The 19,905-nt window shown below is 36.9% G+C and overlaps 1 protein-coding gene across 2 annotated transcripts in view; it reads right to left on the reverse strand.

Moving 5' to 3' along the window:
• The window catches only part of LOC150084923 (uncharacterized), a 56,010-nt gene that overhangs the window by 24,357 nt on the left and 11,748 nt on the right, over positions 1-19,905 (reverse strand). Inside the window, exon 3 of one of the 2 annotated variants that reach the window (XM_090375650.1) lies at positions 8,658-8,780. The exons of the other annotated variant lie outside the window; for it this stretch is intronic. Coding sequence (XP_090231776.1) covers positions 8,658-8,780 — 123 coding nt within the window. The remainder of the gene's footprint in view (positions 1-8,657; positions 8,781-19,905) is intronic. 2 annotated transcript variants of the gene reach the window in all.

Below are 19,905 nucleotides of genomic sequence, written 5' to 3' on the forward strand. Positions count from 1 at the left end.
AAGGCCTCATTTCAAGAATCCTTATTGAAATGAGGCCTCCAGACCTCTCGTGGGTATCACAGTTGGTATTATCATCTTCCTCCCCACGCCGGGTAGAAAAGACCTGACTTCGAAACCATTCATTGACGCGAGGAATTTTTACGGGTCGTTTTCAAAACGTGGCTAAGTAAGTCGATCTCAAGCGAAGGCAGCATGGTTTTTTCGCCCGGAAACTAGGGTTTTTTTTCTCCATCAAAACAGCAAATGACTACAGAACACACGCAACTTACAGATACATTATATATGGCGCAATATGGTAGGGTGGTTCTAGGCTGATGCGCCTAGAACCACGCTACAATAATAACTGTCGGTGCTCCTTGGCCACTGATTACTCTGGTTACTATTATTTTCTGTTTATTTCAGCAAAGGTTTGCTTTTACTACTTTGATATAACCGACCAGCTATAAGGGTGTATAAAAGGCACGATAACGATTATCCACAATATATATTTTTTAAAATAATTATCATTTTAAATAATTATATGGTATATTGAAAAAAGTTAGTTAATTAAATTATTACATTGTATTACGAACAGTTTCTTGGGTACATTAACATCTAAGTTTTCCAGGTGATAATTTTCCTCGATACAATGGGAGAAGAACAGAAGAAACACTGTTTCTTTTCTGATATCGGCCAGCTGCACGATATTAATTATAAATTTCAGTCCTCGAATTTCTGAACGTTGTAGGACCTCAACTGAAACCTGATCCAAACCAATATCTATTTATAACCACCCTTTACCTCCTCCTAATTAACTTGAATTTTATCCACTAGAGCGACTTCCCTTTAATGGCATATTGCTCCAGTTTATACAAAAGATGTTCGCGTGAGATCATAGGAAAAGCTTATCATGTCAGAGTTATGCTTTGTACCATTCTTTTGTGACAACCCATCATAGCTTATCAGATCAGTTAGACACGATTTCTCTTTAACATACTCATGCTGTGTTTTCTGTATTATTCTGTTCCTGTCCAGATATGCCGAATTACGTTCTTAATCACGAACTTGATAACTTTCCCTGCCACAAAAGTTAAACTTTCTGATCTGTAGTTATTTATTTCGTCCTTGGAACTATCTTCATAAACCGGAGAGACATTTGTGCGTCTCTAGTCTTTAGGGATTTCTCTCCGTGTTCAAATATGCTTTTATTATAATAGATAAGGGTTTGATGACCTATTTTGCGCTTCTTTTAATACAAATGGATAAATCCACTTCCAGTGTCTTGTTCATGTTTAAACGTGATGGCTTCTCCACCAGTATTTTCATTATTCATGAAATTGTTTAGTTCAAAACTACTGCTATATGGAGCATTTTATTATATTTCTAATATAAACCAAATAGTGCAAAAACAAAAAAATCAAAAGTACTGTACAGCTGAATATTTTTAATGGCTTTTTCTTAAATCTAGCTTATAAAAAAGCTCTGACCAATTGCTACAACTATCAATAACATCGTTCATTGTCTAGAGTAGGAAATAAGTACAACTGAATGCTTTTAATAGTTTTTTTTGTTCTTAATACAGCTAGCTCATAGAAAAGTTTCGGCCAATTGCTGTAATTATATGTCATTAACACAGTTCATTGACTAGAGCTGGAAATAGGTACAGCTGCTTGATGCCTTTTACGCAATTAAAAAGAATATTGATTGTCTTCATCCATTGCAAATGTACCTGGTACAGTACTTATAGATTTTGTCTTCATAAAAATGTTGTTGGCTTTTGGAAGTTCCATGAACGCAGGTTAATGACCTCTTTTCATTCTGAATATTTTGGTCTCGTTGCTATAGCACCCATACCTAAAGTATATGAAGGTCAATCATACCGTGGTCAAAGATTTTCAAGGAAATTCAATTAATATACAAGTGAAAAGAAAACATTAATTTAACCATGCTTTTTATGAATTCAAAACCAAGAGATATGGCTGAGAATATGGTGAACACTGCTATCAGAAGACGTGTTATAAACACAGAAGTGCTGTTTGCCAACTACAGCAAAAAGTTGGCGTGTTAAGATATTTAGTAAGCTGGCGATCTTAACACGCCAGCTTTCTAAATATCTTGACCGTTACTAACCAACTGATTTGTGGTACGTGATCGATTAATTCATTCAGTTGCATTCGTTCTGGGTGTGTACTCTCCATACTGTAATTGGTTAGAATTCTGAATCAGCGGCGCGTTATCTAAAAGGGAAATGTTGCAGTTCTAGATGAGTACATGTAAAGATCGACACAAGAAACTTCAAGATGAGAATTTTTCAAATGAATTATTAATTATACTAATTCGTTAAGAGGCGCAATCCAAAATCACCTAAAGAGAGAAAAGCAGGTTACGGATACCCAATTTTCGTTTTATTAGATCTTATAACCAGCAAAACCTAAAAGGAGTGAGCTTAAAATAAATGTAAACAAGAAATGACGTTTGTGTATCAGTTCAGCAGTATTTACTCACGAAGGTCCCCCCCCCCCGGAACCCTGGAGGAGACTTTGCTATCTACGCCTGAGACCGACTAACTCAGCCACGGAGTGAAAAAAAGCCCATAAAAGTTCCTGGCGTCATCGACGGGATTCGAACCTGGGCCATTTTCACCCAGTGTTTGGAGGACAGTGACGATACCACTGTGCTACCGCGCAGACGGTCCGTGTGAATAGAAAACCGAAGCCAGCTGGAGTTGTGAACATGAAAATCGCCAAGGAAAAATTGTATTCTGTATTTATAATATTTTTAATTAGGTGTACAATTAATAGTTGTAGAATCAGTGTATGTATTGCATAAATAATATAAATGAAACTATCGGCTCAAATAACACAGTATGTCACGAGAGGTCAAAGGTCCTCGTGAGTAGCACAGCTGGTATGATCACCGTTCTCCCCCACATCGGGTGGAAGAGACCTGAATTCGAATCCGCGAGGAATTTTGATAGGTCCTTTTCATAATGTGGCTGAGTTAGTCGGTCTCAGGTGAGGATAGCATGGTTTTTCTCCCAGCATAACAGCAAATCGACCACAAAACATACGCAATTTACAGACAATATATATGACGCAATATGGCCTAAGTTGCTGATGTGCCTAAAAACCCAATAACAGCAATATGCAGACACTACGATAACCCGTCTATGGAAGAGGCACTTTATTGACAAAATGTGGAAGAAATAATAGCTGTAAAATTCATAGAAGAGACAAACGCTATACTTTATAAGAAAAATAACTAGTCAATCGTTGCTATGCTACAGTAATGTTTCAACTGGTACTTTGTATCCAGCTCTTGTAGAAGGACTCTAATAAGTGTATATACAGTAGTCCAATAAATTCTAATGTACAGTTCACAAGAGCGTTCATATTTACGAGAAGAGGGCAAACTGCCTTGTGTATTTCGCCTCTTTTTAAATTTGATAAAATATCTTAATCGAAACTACGGATTAGCCGCAAAATGAAAGCAAAACTCTTAAACGAATATTTATTTACATAAGCACTGCATTCATAATTATAAAAGTACATCGCAACGTGAGATTTAACATAAATTTTAATAAGTACATATTATTTTTTTGGAAAGGAAACAATGTAGTTTTCCGTCTTGAGAATGATACTACGTAAAATTTAAATATAGTCTTGTCAGCAAGATCGGCGTGTCCTTGTTGTTCCATGTCCTGCAGTTGCCTAGAGATTCATTAAAATTGACGCCTTGCATCTTTTCTCATGTTTATTGATAAGTTGAAGTTTTTGTTTAATAGAATTTTTTCTGTTTTAACATTATGGACGCACACGGCAAATTGTCTATACAGTAGTAAAATTGAAGGATTAGTAAAATACAAGGCTCGTATGATACTAAACTGGGTAATCATAAGACTGGCCAGCAAAGGTGGGTCTCAGAAAACAGGGTTTTGTCTCCAGGAACATTAGAAAATGTAAACAACACCTGTAACGGATTCCACGTATTTCTTTTTGTTATCGGATTTATAGTTCCCCGGCCGAAGAGACACCAATCACAAATGGACATAGAGCAATATGTCTTACACTAATATTACGAGGGCAATTCATATATGAATTTTTTTTAGGAAATTATAGAACACACGGATGCGAAGCAACTATGGTGCGTCACACATGGTGGAGGGATAACCATTACCAATAGTAGGCACGGCAAGACGAATTTAATCACTTGTTTCGGATTCATTAGACGCATCGGAATTTGTGGCCATAGTGCCAACACTATTCAGCATTATGACCGAAGTGTCAAGTTTGCTTGAGTAGTGTGCTCTATTGTATTATATTTTTAAAATTATTTTTAAATTATTTTGTGGAACAAATAAGTGAAAACGAGAGAAATTATCAAATTTTAAATTCAGTGCAGCGATGGATGAATGTTTATCACAAGTTCAATAAGCTTTCCATAATTATCTGGAAACGGATTTGCGGGACTTCTACGACTCGGGGACGCCTGATTCAGTTTAAGTGGGATACTTAAACTGATTTGTGACATACATGAAAGGCATACATGAAATTCGTTAACGGTGTTGTTCGTTTACATTTTGTAATGTTCCTTGAAGGTCTGAGAATTCTGGAGGAAAACGATTCTGAGAATCCTTTTCCTCCAACTTGCCTACTAGCTCACTCTAGTCGTATTCCAGTAATCATTCAGTTTTACTACTGAACGGTTAATTTTAACTTTCTTTCTCAAATTTTTTAAGATGGGTCCGTGTGCATCTGTAAGCTACCCTTACATATCCGTAGCTACCCTTTTTCGGGCCCGAAGGCAAAGAACATGTTCGGGCTCCTACTTAATTAATGAAAATTGCAAAAAGAGGAGATAGCCAAAGACGCCGGATCCCTAAAGGGCCTGAGCCCGGAGGCAATTGCCTTGCCTGCCTACATGGTAGCTACGCCACTGTCTGTAATGTTAAAACAGGAAAGCCAAAACTTCAACTCATTCGTTTCTACTCGACTACATGAAGACACCGCTCTCGCTGATAAGATGATGCTTCGAAATATATCTGGTACCATTCGCAAGAGGGCAAACCAAAGAAAAAGCTAACTTCACTGGTTTTTTTTTGGGAAAAAAAAAAAAAAAAAAAAAACAGTGAAGGTAATGTATTCTAAAAACCAAACAGAAATATTTATGAGAGAAAATATAGTTTAATTTATCTTACAATAATTACATTAATATATTTGAGGAATATTTAAGCAGTACTGCAATAAAATAAGTCAAGTGCCAACTGCTTTAATTCAAACATATTTTATGGAACTTCTTGCGGCCTAATTTTGATCAATAAAAATCTTGACACGTTATATTTATGTAAAATTTACATGACATAATGGTATGAACGGTTTTTACATCCAGACATTTTCTTCCATCTTACTAATGAACATCGACAGGATGAGGCAGCATTCTAAAAAAAACTTTAATTAATGTAGTGTGTTAAAACTATATTCCAGAAATAAATTTTCCAAGAAAATGTAAACAATTTTAGTGTGACAAATTCATAGCAAATTATAAATTACAAAATCTTAAATAAATTATAGTTTTCTTTTTTCTTCAAATATAATTTGAGAACTCGATACGGGTGCGGCGAGCAATTATGAATAATCAATCAAAAATTCATGAATTTTCGAAAATAGCTATCGATAATTTATATTAAGTGCTGGAATAACAACAAAGAGGCAGATAATTTTTCAATTTTCAAGGTCTGCTGTTGAAACAAAACTTCAGCAAAAAAAAAAAAATTGTATTTGGGTTTTAGGAGCATCATAGACTAAGGCCATATTGCTCCATGTAAATTGCGTGTGTTCTGTAGTCGATTTTCTGTTTGCTGGAAGAAAACCCCGAGTTTCCGGGAGAAAACACCATCCTACCCTCGCCTGAGATTGATTAAGTCAGCCACGTTGTGAAAAAGGCCTATAAAAATCTTATTTGTATTATTGAAAAAATAATTAAAAATTACCTACCAATATTTGTATTATTGATGCTTATGATATTTGTGTCAATAAGGGTTAATATTAAAAATAGTCATTCATAATTGAATTAACATCGTACAAACCCAAAAAAGTAATTCGAAAGCAATCGCTTATACAACTATTTTCGAAGTCTGGAACTGTAAGAAAAACAAATTTTTCTTATTGGTGCCATCCAATTCTTATGTTTATAAATCGATACAAACCCCAGTTACAGTATACGGAGCTGAAGGTCTCACTGTAAACCCGAGAGGAATATCTTTAATTCTATCCGCCATGTTGTTTCAAGATGGTCAACACTTTCAAACTTAATTGAAGATATTCAACAAACTTTAGGACCGAGCACAGATGAATGAAAATTGATTACAGACTCAATAACCTAATCTATTAATCGTCTAGATACATCTGATCTACACTTTTAAAGGTTATGGTTAAATAAAAATTGCAATTTATCGCTAAAAATGCAGAAAATCAAAATCGATTGCTAATAGCACAGCAAGTGAAATAAATCGATCGCTACCCTACTACTTCTGCTCTAAGTTACAAAACGATGCAGCCCAGTGGACATTGTATTAATTCAGTAGTATGAGCGTTTGAGTGGTTTGGGCGAACATGATCGCTAAATACTGTAAAATCAGGCATGGGCAACCTTTCCTAGTTCGGAGGCCAAATTATCATTCTGTCTCCAAGTCAAGGGCCGGACCAAATTATTAAATTAAATAAATTAATATTAAATGAATTAAAACAAGTTGCTACTTCATATTTCATTTATTTATAATACAATGCTTTGGTATAAAGCTCTACATAAATTTTATAATATAATGAACGACATAATTTAATGTGAAGACTAGCCTTGTACTTGAACTACGAGACTATCAATATTGACGTTAATATTACTTAAGGATAATCGCATAGAATTTTCGAGGTTTTCGTCCGTTATTCTTGTCCGAATTTTTGATTTATTGTATTTCATCCTCGGAAAAAACTGTTCACACATATATGTGCTGCCGAAAAGACAAATGATTTTTCTTGAAAGGCGCGTAAATTTGTATATTTTCCTTCCACTAAATAAAATTTATAAAAATCCGTCAAAGCAGTTGTTAAATTGTGATTTAGCATTAAATCCGCCTGAAGCTCAATAAGTTCCATCTGTAAGTTTTCTGGCGCATTATTTACATCAGCATCCATCGGACGAGCTAATATAGTGAATGTGGAGTCTTTGTTTTGGAAGTCGCTGAAGTAATAGAACAAATTGCTCTATTACTGCCTTCAGTTCTTCTCCATAACAATTATAAGGGATATTTTTATGAGTTGCTAGAGTAGGAAAATGATAACAATTTTTAGCTCTTATCTGACTTCCAACAATCTTAGTTTATTACAAAAAAGCTTTGACATGTCCATGCAGTTCATGAACCAATTGTCCTTGTTTTTGCAATTTGAGATTCAGTTCGTTTAGGTATCCTGTGACATCTACAAGAAATAAGTTTTTTACATAACCCCTGACATTGTCCCAAATTTATAAGCGATATTCAGAACTGTCAAACAAACTGTCTTCTACACCGCAGGCACTGAACAGAACACAACATCAATGCAGGCACCGAACTGACACGTTCACACACACGGCTAGTCAAAGTGAGAAAGAGACCTTGGTGGGAGAAAACATGGTGTGTTTTGCGCAAGTCATATGACGTCAGGTTAATGTGAGTTAGTAGAACACACCATGTTTTCTCCCACCATGAATCAGACAAACTTCGCTGAAATAGATTAGGGCTGGAACAAAAGAAGTAGGGGATCGGATACGGCCCGCGGGTTGCCCATATGTGCTGTAAATTATCACATTCTTGTCAAAATTATTAGTTATATACTTCTCTGATCTTTAAGGTCGTGCCGGAGTATAACAGAACAATTATTTATTTTATTTATTATCATTAGTTCATCTATCTTGCGCAAGAGTAGATCAAAAAGTTCGTATTTTTAGTTCCAAAGATCATATGTATCAAAAATGATATATATGATCTTCAGTACTTCAGTTTAAACGTATTCTTTATCTTGGTCCCATAACTACTTCACAGTAAACATGTCCTGGTCAAAAGAAAATTTTTCCAATCTCTTAGTGTTACTTCAGTTTTGGGCACAAGTGGATGTTAAGTGAGCTATGTCTGAAGAATAACATAAGTGTTCAATCAAATTGCACAGCTCTGGTGATTACAACTCGTAGTTCAGTTTCTCCAATTTTATTTCTCTGATATTATTGAAATAAATGTTTATATAAAAGAAAGGTAGAAGATGAAAATGATAAAACTTGATATACAGCACTAAGGAAATTTATGTTAATTGAACATACAATTTAGTAGTTAAAATACGAACTTTTTGAACGATCCACGTACATTAAAGCGAATGATATGTGGTTGATAAAACAATAACAAATTCGATTTCAAATAGACAAGAGAGAGAGAGAGAGAGAGGGGAGGGGGGGAAGGAAGACCAAAGTCATGCATGAACATTTGGGGAAAGAAAAAAATTAGTATTCTCAAACAGGAGAGGAATAAGGTGAGGGGAAATAGAAAACAGTTGATAGAGAAGCGGGCTAATTCACCTTTAAGCAAAAAAGGGTTGAAAAATTGGTACATAAGAAACAAAGAAAAGAAAAGTTGGAATGAATAAACCACAAAAACGTACCGGCAGATATAACTTCGGGTGCAGTTTCTGGGCCATTTTCTGGCACAACCCCTGGAGGGATTGTGTGCAAATCAGTCCACGGACGTTGGGAAGAGGAAGACGATGCACTACATTGAGTCCGACCTTTTCCCAAAAAGAATAAAAAGAATAATTATCAGAACTTGGGGAAAAGAAGTTATTGTAATGAAAGTTCTTTTAATAGTCATATGTGTCCCTATTTTAAAAACTATGCTTCAAGAGACAGTAGTATAAAAACAATCTGAGATACTTTAACTATAAAAAGGAAATCACAAAACAAAACGTAAAAGAAATAAATACACAAGGATAAACACTTATTTATAAAGACATGTTTTTATAAATACATGGCCTTTACAAAACAGACAACGGTTATAAATGAACATACTTCTCTAAGTAAATTAGTCACAAAAGTACATCTGACAACACGATGAGCAAAAATAAAATGGTTGACCACATTGGGTAGTAATAAACAAAATATCATAGTCTACAGCAGCAAAATTCGGACGTGAAAGGTCGAAAGGGGGAGAAATGAACTCTAACGACCCATATTTAAACTTTTGAGAAAGGGGGAGGATGCGATCCAAAAATTGGTACATATCCTCATTTACAAGAAAAGCGTAAAATAAAATTATATTTTTTAATATTCTTTCATATTTAAAAGCTCTAAATTGGGACCAAATTTACATCAACTGAGACTTCACCCATCAACAGCTATCAGCAACAGGGTACATTATACACTAAGAATTTATACATACAATTTTTATTTACATTTCTGTAAAAATATTGTAAATCTATTTCAAGAGTTTGGCAGAAGTAAAAACAATCACTTCATAAACTGGTTCTTTTTCTTAGAGACCCTATAATGGACATCACATCTACTGCTGAAGTAAGATGTATGAATCTTTCTCAATCTTTATGTGCAAAGTATCCCTTTCAAAAAAAGGGGATATATATATATACACCCATGAGCCAAAACATTTGACCACCTACCTAATAGCGTGTTGGGCCGCCTTTCGCCGTGATAACCGCTTGCACCCAGCGTGGCAGTGACTCCACGAAATAGTGGATGGCATTAGCATTAGCATTAGTAGAGGCATATGATGCAAGAAAGCAAGCTTATTCAGCATCAGCCAAAAAAAAAAAAAAAAACCCCTCTCCCATTTCACCCCTCCGTTCGTTCGAAATACCTGTCCAGTTGAGCTTTAAATTTGTTTAGGCTATCAACTTCAACAACAAGTGATGGAAGTCGGTTCCACCAACCAACCACCCGCTGGCCAAAGGCAAATTTCCGCACATCTATCCGACATCCGTCCTTCCTCAATTTGAATTTATGCCCTCTGAGGTGATTATTCTGAGAAAGATGAAGAATCCCATTGGCATTGAGCATGCTCAAACCATTCAAAGCCTTATACACCTCTATCAGATCACCTCGCCGGTGCCTAGTCTCCAGACTCTAATTTGCAAAACTTAAGCCTTTCTTCGTAAGAGCAACCCTTTGTTCCATTTACTAATCTTGTTGCCCTTCTCTGTACCCCCGTTCCAGCAGCTCTACATCCTTCTTGAAATGAGGCCTCCAGACCTGTATACAGTACTCAAGATGTGGCCTAACCATTGCCTTATACAAGGGAATAATCACCTCCTTATCCCTGCTAGAAAAATTCCTATCGTGAGGTATCCTGGACTAGTTGGACAGAAGGACGACCCAACAACGGAGAGAGGCACTGGCGTGGAATGGCGAATGCTACGTTTCACAGCATTCCACAGATGTTCGATGGGATTGACGTTGGGGGATTTTGGCGATCAGGGAAGCACACAAAATGCTTGGATATGATCCACGAACCATTCCTGCACAATGCCTGGCCTTCTGACACCGAGTGTCGTTTTGCTGAAAGAGTTCAGTGCCATCTGGATACACGGTCACCATGTAAGGCAAAACATGGTCTGAAACAATGCCGAAGTGGGTTCTGGGGTGAATGTGTGTTCAATGGGGGATAAGGGGACCAAGTGATGTCCGTGAAAACATCCTCCAAACTATGATACTACTGCAGCCGGCCTATTTTCATCCAACTGCACAGTCTGGTTGCAGTAGTACACCTGGTCGCCGTCTAATACACAGCCGTCCATCCTCATGATGGACGGGTGTGTATTCGACAGTTCGTGAATCAAGGTTCCAGCTCCAGCTGGAACCTTGATTCAGAAGACTAAGCGACTGTTTTTCAGTAGTCCAATGTCCAGGTACGGTGCTCCCGTGTCCACTGAAGGACGTGCCGATGACGGCCGGTGAACATAGGCACATGAATGGGTCAGAAGCGTTTCCCCTGTGCGCCATGGTTACAGTCTGTCGTTGGCGCCTCCGTAGCCAGGTGGACAGGAGCAGCAGTGCGTAGCACACGCTTCTTGATTAGACCGGGGTTCGAGCCCGTCACCACCAAATACGGAGGATGCGTAAAGGTCAGGGAATGACCACCACATATCCCCGGAGCAATATGGCCTTAGTTGCTAATGCTCCTAAAAAACAAACGACAACAACAACAACAACAGTCTGTCGTTAATTGAAGGATCGTGAGCGGTCTGTTGTCCTGGATAGCACGTGCCAATCGCCTTTCATCTCGACTATCAACCAGTGGTGATCTCTCCGGTCGGGCACGATGGGTGGTTGTGTGTCCCTTCCGACCATTGCTGCCACACCTCCACTACGGCGACCCTCGAATAGCCGGCAATGCCTGCGGTTGCTGAGATGCTAGACCCATCTTCCTTCCGCGACGCAAAGCATTTCCCGTTTAAGCTACGTCAGGTGCTTCCCTTTCTCCATTTCACGGGCTTCGTACTGAGAACTGACAGGTACTACCGTGCCGTCACTATATATATATATATATATATATTGCTCCGATCGGTGACATCACTCCTAGGTGCTGTGGAATGCGTACACTCGTGGAGACAGGGGTGATCATAACGTTTTGGTTCATGAGTGTCTATATATTATAAGTATTCCCAATGTCTACAAATTTGAGACACAATTTAGTTTTCTCAATTTCAGTTGTGTTGGTGCATCCTTCAGACTTATTTCGCCTGCCCCTAGGGTAAGCGTATCATCGGTTGAGGAACACTTCTACATGATACCTCATCACAAAGCCTATCGAAATCAGCAGATAATCATCGAAGAACACCTTAGAGTGTTGCCTGGGAACACGTGTTCCCAGGAATTTTATTATTATTAGCTATATGGTGCAAGGAAGCCTAAGGCTTATCCTGCACCAGCCAAAAAAAAAAAAAAAAAAAAAAAAAAAAATTCTGAATTACCCCAAGAGAGAGAGAGAGAGAGAGAGAGAGAGAGAGAGAGAGAGAGAGAGAGAGAGAAGTAGAAGGGAATCACCAAGAAAGAGAAGAATGATGATATCCAGTTCAGGACTCTGGGTGTGCCAAGCCCATACTCACCAGATGTGAGCCCCTAGGGTTATTCTAGAGAAAATTCCATATAAAGGAGAAAAAGGTTTTATAATAATAATAATAAAAAAACTGCTTCTTTGGGTTACATAGAATAGGTTTACAGAATAAATTTTCGTGGCCCTCGTGGGTAGCAGAGTTGGTAGAATCAGCGTCTTTCCCACTTCGTGTGGAAGAGACCAAATTCGAATTCCGTCAATAAGGCGAGGAACTTTTATTGCCCTTTTTCATAACGTGGCTGAGTTAGTCAGTCTCAGGCGAGGTTAGCGTGGTTTTTACCTTTCGGCAATGTTGAGACATAATATATACGGCGCAATATGGTATAAGTCGCTATTGCGCCTACATCAACAATTTACGGGATCTTCGCAGAAAAACAACAACTTCCTGTTTCATTGTCAATGCTATCTATCTAATTAATTACTGTATACTGATTAAAGTGCAGCCTCTAGAAGAACTTTCTTCGCCAAAGTCAATGAAGTCGGAATAATAACACGAAAGGTAGAAATAAAAATGCAGCAAACATATTCACATACTGGGTGACATAGTGCGAAAAAAAAAAAAAAAAAAAAAAAAGGGCCAGAGTGTTAAATATTTCATCTAGGAAGATATTAATAACACTAAATATTAAATATTTATTTTAAATATTTAATTTTTTTATTTTATTAAAATATTTCAATTTTTAAATATATATCATTAAATTAAATGGAATTAAATAGAATATCCAAAAGTCTTATTAGAACAGTTGTGAAGCTTGGACATCAACGACTAAAGATGAGCAGTAGTTGAGTGTTCGACACGTAGAATTTTACGAAAAGTTTTTGGGCCCGTTCACTGAAAGAGTCCAGGATCCATCAACATCATTCCTTGACGTTGGATCCTGGAGGATCCGAACGAACCATGAACTTGACCAAGGCCGCCGTAGCCTAGTGGTCAGGCGCGCGGGTGCATAAGTACACGTGCCTTGAGTGACCGGGGTTCAAGCCCGTGACTACTGAATACGGTGCTGTTTCTTGTATTCGGTCTACGTTGTGAACTCCTCTGACCGTCCCGGAGTATAAACAGAAAAATTATTATTATTATTATTATTCTGGGTGAGGACATCGTCAGATTTGTCAAGAGCCAGAGACTTGCCTGGTTGGGACATGTTATGAGAATGGATGACAGCAGAACAACTAAGAGTATAATGAAATGGAAACCTACCGGTATAAGTGCAAGAGGAAGACCGCAGAAAACATGGATGGATGACGTAAGACTTAAAGATCATGAGAATAATAAGTTCGAGAAGTTTGACTTCTGGCAGGGCTTATTGGTGGAACATCGTTTTGAAGGCGTTATTACCTACCTTCTGGCGTTATTATAACCCCAGAAGAAGATATTGAGTTAAATGAGCCTCAGTAAACTCCCGTTATAGCGTATGAAGGAACCAATTCCAAAGGGCACTATAAGCGGGATAGTAGTATAAGGGTTACTGTATTATATTAAATATAATTCAATAAGTGTGGACGACACTATCCCTATAACATTTTAAAGTACACCTGAGTGCACGAACCTGTTCATTACCTTCAAAGCTTAGCTTTTTGATTGCGAATCCACTATCACGGCTACTATTGTTTACACATATAACATTAACCTTCAAGTTACAATAATCTTAGTTTTCACCACACCCTTTCCAACGTTATAATTTTCGTCACGGCTTTCTTTTTGGCACGCCATTCAAGCTCGTGTGTGAGGTATCGTTCCAGGAAGTTTTATTATCTGTACCAGTGACCAAGATTACAATTTCGAAGCAATTAAAAAGTGATGAGGTTAAGATTATATCACCATAAAATCTTCGTATAGTTAAGCACGATTTTAATTTTTCGTCAGTAATCTTTCAGCTATTTTAGACATGAAATGACACATGGAATAAATAAATTAATAAATAAATGATATGCGCAAAAAGTAGATTTTAAAAAGAACGAGTACGCCCCCTATTTAATCTCTCTATTCTAATTTGTTTTTAATTTATTTTTATTTTTATTTTTGCTGGAATTATAAAACTCCAGCAAAAGCTAAAAAATTACAAGATCAAAATAATGTACGCATATATTTTTTACATTTATTAACAAAATTATGCGTACAAAATGAAAGTTAACATTTTATAATTACAAATAGATTAAAAAATGATTTTATAATCAAAATTGTGTATAGTACGTTTAGAAAGTCATGACATCACGGCTCAGAGCTATAGTCACTGTTCTAAATAATTTTGACAAATAGAAAATTTACTGAAAGTACTAGAAAAATAAAACGCACTAATATGAATACCAGTATAGAACAGATAAATGTTACGCATCAAATCTGCCTTGGAAATCGTCCTGCATGCCAAATTGTTCTTATAATAACAAACTTTTTTTGGTTATATCATACCAAATCCTGCCTGATACTAATACTGTATATCTGTGACGACACTGAAATTTCTCTGGATAGAAAATATTTACTTACTTGTTTCATTTTGTTTTTCAATTATTTCATATCGATTAATCGGGTTATTTGGAGATTGCTGGAGTATCGATTACGTTGATCGTAGCGTTATGCTAGTTACTACGGCTTTTATTGTGTGTTATTCATAAGTGTTCAGGGTTTGATTTTATGGCTGAAAAATACGAAGTAGTTCATGGGGAAACCCTACTCCCTCTGCTTGAGATTGGTTAACAATAGCCTCGACTAGGGAGGCATTAAAGAATTCCTCCTATAGACCCAAATTTGAGAATGACTCTCAAAACTCTGCTGATTTACAGAATGTTTCTTCTTTATATGAAGCAATATCTAAATTAAAGGACACAGTTTGTTAACTTACAAGTGAGGCAAATCGAGTAACCTAGACATCTGCTAACTATTCTTGACAAAGTGGTCAAACATGAAAACAATTGCTACCGCTTTGCTTTCGACAATAAGAGATTGAAGACTATAAATGAGGACAAGTAAGAGCTAACTTATTAGATAACGTTGTTGACACCATTTCTCAACTCACGGCTGAGCCTAAACAGAACCTGAGGTCTTTTACTGATTGACAAGTCAGTTTTGCTAACGTTGCCCAGAAGAGTCTTTTTCAACTTTCGAAAATAAACATTCTGTTCCTGCTTCAAGTTTGAAATCTACTAAAGCGTCACAAAATGTTTTCATTTTAAGAGCGTCTGAAGACAGCGATATAAAAACTAGTTAGGAAGTCAAGGAGTTGGAGGCGAAGGCTGCACAGTTTATTTTCTCCCGGAAACTCAGATTTTTCTTCCAGTGAAGAGGCAACTCGATCACAGAATACACGTAATTTCTAGGCACAATATACTGTCGCCTCATAGCCATAGTTGCTTTGGCGCTTAGCACGACATACAAGCAAACCTCTTTCGAGTTTAACGGACAAATCCGTTTAATGTTTTAATATAAAATAAATAAATTTCCGATGCTGACCATCCATTTTGGATATGAAACTATAAGCAATGAAAAATACCAATACCTAATGAGTTACCTGTATTCAAGCCGACATCAGTTTTACTACAGTACTTAAAAAAAAAAAAAAAAATCTGACAGATCAGGTTGTATAATCATAAAGGATTCTGCTAGATAACAAAATTAAACAGTGTTATATTTCACGAAACGCAATCCAAATTATTCTTGATTTCCCTTACTGTAAAAATAAATAAAATGACCGGCATGGGTTAAAATCGAATGAAGTGTATTGAATTTAATAAATGTGCATAAAATCCATATATGTAAACACCAATAAAAGCAGAAAGCATATACTGTATAGTCAAAACTGGTAAAATGAAATTGTAGCGTTCAGTCACAGAACCCGTATGTCAATCTTTTATCGTCTGCATTGAAGCAACTTGTCTCACTATCTGAGCACTGTATTTTATATGTATAGATTGGTGCATAATTATTATTTTAACCTTTTAACTATATATTTTATCGACTCTTAATTAGATATAACGATATTAGTAGATTGCAGAGTCATAGCCCTAACAAACATTATGCTTACTGCACTGTTATTAACCCTTCATATTAACCTTCATTTTTTTTTTTTTTTTTTTTTTTTTTTGGCTGATGCTGCATAAGCTCCTACACTGCTTTCTTGCATCAAGTGCCACTACTACTACTACTACTACTACTACCTTTGTATTTTGCAACGAGCATTTTATTTTACTCGTATCAGGTCAAAACGATAAATAATATGGCATGAATTATTTACCTACCTTCATAGGACCTAATTGAAAAGGAAATATAGAGCATAATCCACTTGTGTTTAACAATTTCTCTTATAATAATAATTTCCAGAAACGATATAACAGTCAATAAACTGTCACTTATATGCTTCCGCGACTCAATTTAGATGAAGTGAAACAACGCCATCTCTCTTCTGGTAAACTGAAATTAGCACAAAATGAGCCAAATGATGGGTGGGGGGGGGGGGGGCAGAAAATACTAATCGAAAATTGGTTTGCGTAACGAATGCAATATATTCTGCATTACTTATATAATCCGTAAACAATATAATCATTTTTTTTCTCTCTTGCTAAAGTAAAACTACACTAGCTGTCTTTCGATAAAACAGTTCTGTCGCCAGATAATCCATAATATTTCTCAGCACGCAACCTCCATTGATTGCACTCCAAATATACATTAAAAGTGGAATATCGGTTTCTTGCTAGTGTTTTCTGTGTCCATTTCCTGGTTCGCTATATTGACGTCAGTGTTTCACTATATACGGAATTTTTGCTTGGTTTAGAATTCGTTTCATTTCTATCTATTAGGTAGAAATTAGGGATTATAGTACCGGTATTTCGTGCTATTTTTCGGTACCGAAATACCAGCATTTTTTTTAGTAAAATATCGGTATTTTGGCTTTAGATTCTAGAACTAAAAGTTGATTTTTCAATTTAGATATCAAGCCGCTTGCTTAAAACAACAATATTCCTATGTCTATGTGAGTGGCCCTGAGCGATGGGATTTTCAACAATCAGGGCTAGTAACACCTCCCAGCCAATTAATGAATATATTCCCAAATTTGGAGTTTGAATGTTTTCCGCGAGGTGTTACTGTGACATATGATCATGCGCACTCATTGCGTATAGTGCAATGTAAATGAAAGGACAACTTTTCTCGTCTTTGTAACTTTTCTTTGTTATGAATTGATTGATTATTCTAAGAAACTGCTAATATTAACAATAAGTAATAAAATTACACATAATTTATACTCTCAGTCATCTCTGAATTATGACCATACCGTGTTGGGCCACCGTTCGCACAGATAACAGCCGCTATTCAGCTAGGCATTGACTCCACTAAATGTCTGAAGACATTCGTAGGAATTTGCAGCCATGCTGCCTGCAAGGCTTTCAACAGTGTTCGAATAAATGATAGTTGCGTTTCCATACTCCTCACTTCCCGTTCCAAAACATCCCACAGGTGCTCAGATGCTGGTGCTGGATTCATGTCAGAAGAATTTGGAGGCCAATCAAGATGGATGATATCTTCACTGTGTTTCTCGAATCACTCGTTTACAGTGCGGGCCCCACGGCGACTTGGAAGATCTCGTTTCTCTCCGGAAAAAATGAAACATAGCACATGGTCTCCTAAGAATTGCCAGTAGACCTCACTAGTGAAACGTTGGTCAATACGTACCAGTGGTCATAGTCCTTGCCACAAAAACATGCACCATAATAAGCAACCGCCTCCACCACCCGTATTTGGACTCATCTGACCAGCACACCCGTTCCTAGTCCTTCAGCGTCCAACCAGCGTGTTGTTGACACCACAGCATTCGCCGTCGACGATAATCAGCGGTGAGAAGAGGGTGTCTCTTGTCTCTGCTGTGGAACCCCATACGTCTGAGTGTGCGGCGCATTGTCATTTGGGATATTGTTCTTGCATTCCCAACATCGTATTGCGATGTCAGTGTTGCTCAGTGACCTGCCATTGAGCCTGTACAACGCGATGCACCCTTCGCTTACCATTGCGTAATCCTTTAGAGTTCTGTAGGCAGGTATTAGTTTGAAGTTTGACACCATTCTTTGTACACCTTAACCACACTGGGCCTTGAGCAACAGACAAGACATGCCGTTGATAATATGGAAGAACGAGCTCCCACAATCACGCCCTTTTGAAACTCCTTGATATCTTTACTACGTCCCATAACCGCTATTTTATCACTTTGACTTACACGACCAGATGCAAACTACACTGCTCTAGCGTGCGAAGCTATTCGAATTTTTATAATGCGAGCTATGTGGCATAGTCCATTACCGAGGGAGTGGTCATAATTCACTGATTGCTGATTGTATTTATCAATTATTATATCTACTAATAATTAGTAATTTAATTATTATATTAATTTATATATATTTACAGATTAATATTATCCGGAATCCATAATGAATAACATTACATTTAAAGACCACAGAAAGGCGAATGATAGGAACTCAGTATGGTGCTATTATTTAAATGCAGAAAAGGAAATGTTAGCAAAATGCAAGCAGTGTTCCAAAATTATTAAAAGTGCTAGAGGATCAACAAGTGGGCTTCATACGCATTTCAGAACACATAATTTTGAAATGAAAAGTAAAAGTTGCTCAAGTTCAACAATAATGAGCATGAATCCACCTACTTACAAGGGGCGGTTGTAACATGCAATCAACTAACTAACTAAATAAATAAATACTTGAAAAACACTAAAATCAAAAATTACAAGTTATTTTTCCAATATCAAATGACTATTTGCCACCAACTTTAGCACGAATGACTGCCCTTGATGGGTTGAATTTCAATGTATTCTATACTTCGAATGATCTGCGAATGGCATTAATAGCCCGAGGCTTTAATGAAATACCTAAATCTCACAAAGCTATTAAGAAAATTGTTGTCGACTATAGCACAAAAATACGTGGCGTTTTAATAAAAGATTAAGCTGAGCTGAAACTGAATGATTTAGAAAGCATTTTTCTGTACCTCCATAATCCTCGAGAGGATGAAGAAAATCAGAATCCACAAAGCAAAACTTCTATTGCAAGTATTATTTATACTTTAGTTCAAAAGCTTTTCGAAAAACATTGGAATATCAAAAATACAGTATTGAGGTTGAAATTATTAATTCCACCCCTGCATCCTCATGTTTGCATGGTCAAACTAAAGGCGAAGACGTACGTCCTTCGCGTGTAGCACAGTTGGTAGAATCGTCATCCTCCTCACATTGGGTGGAAAAGACCTAAATCGGAATCCTGTCAATGATGTGAGGAATTTTTATGGGATTTTTTCACAACATGGTTGAGTAAGCCGGTCTCAGGCGAGGGCAACATGGTTTCTTCATCCAACAAACAGCAAATCGAACACATGTAATTTACAGACATAATATATTCGGCGCATCATGGCCTAAGTCGTCAATGGACCTGAAACCCTACAACAAAGAGCGAAGATAAAACAAAAATGTTTCCGATGAAACAAAGACTAGAGTTTGCTATCGATAAATATATTGAAGGATAAAAGGATATAAAGAATATAACAAGGATAAAAGATAAAGGATACTCTCAAAATTATCAAACAAGAGATGGAATTATTTTAAGAGGAAGAAATTAGAGGGAAATATTCGGATTTCACATATCAATACTTCCTCACCATTCCTTTAAGAAATGTCGATTCGGAACGAGCTTTCTCTTCCGCGGGTAATGGTTGGCTGGTTGGCTGTTGTAGGGTTTTAGGCGCATCAACAACTTAGGCCATATTGTGCCGTATATTAAATGTCTGTAAATTGAGT

Source organism: Mastigoproctus giganteus, chromosome 6 (assembly GCF_048544385.1).
Source record: "Mastigoproctus giganteus isolate SK-2022 chromosome 6, ASM4854438v1, whole genome shotgun sequence".
Classification (NCBI taxonomy): domain Eukaryota; kingdom Metazoa; phylum Arthropoda; class Arachnida; order Uropygi; family Thelyphonidae; genus Mastigoproctus; species Mastigoproctus giganteus.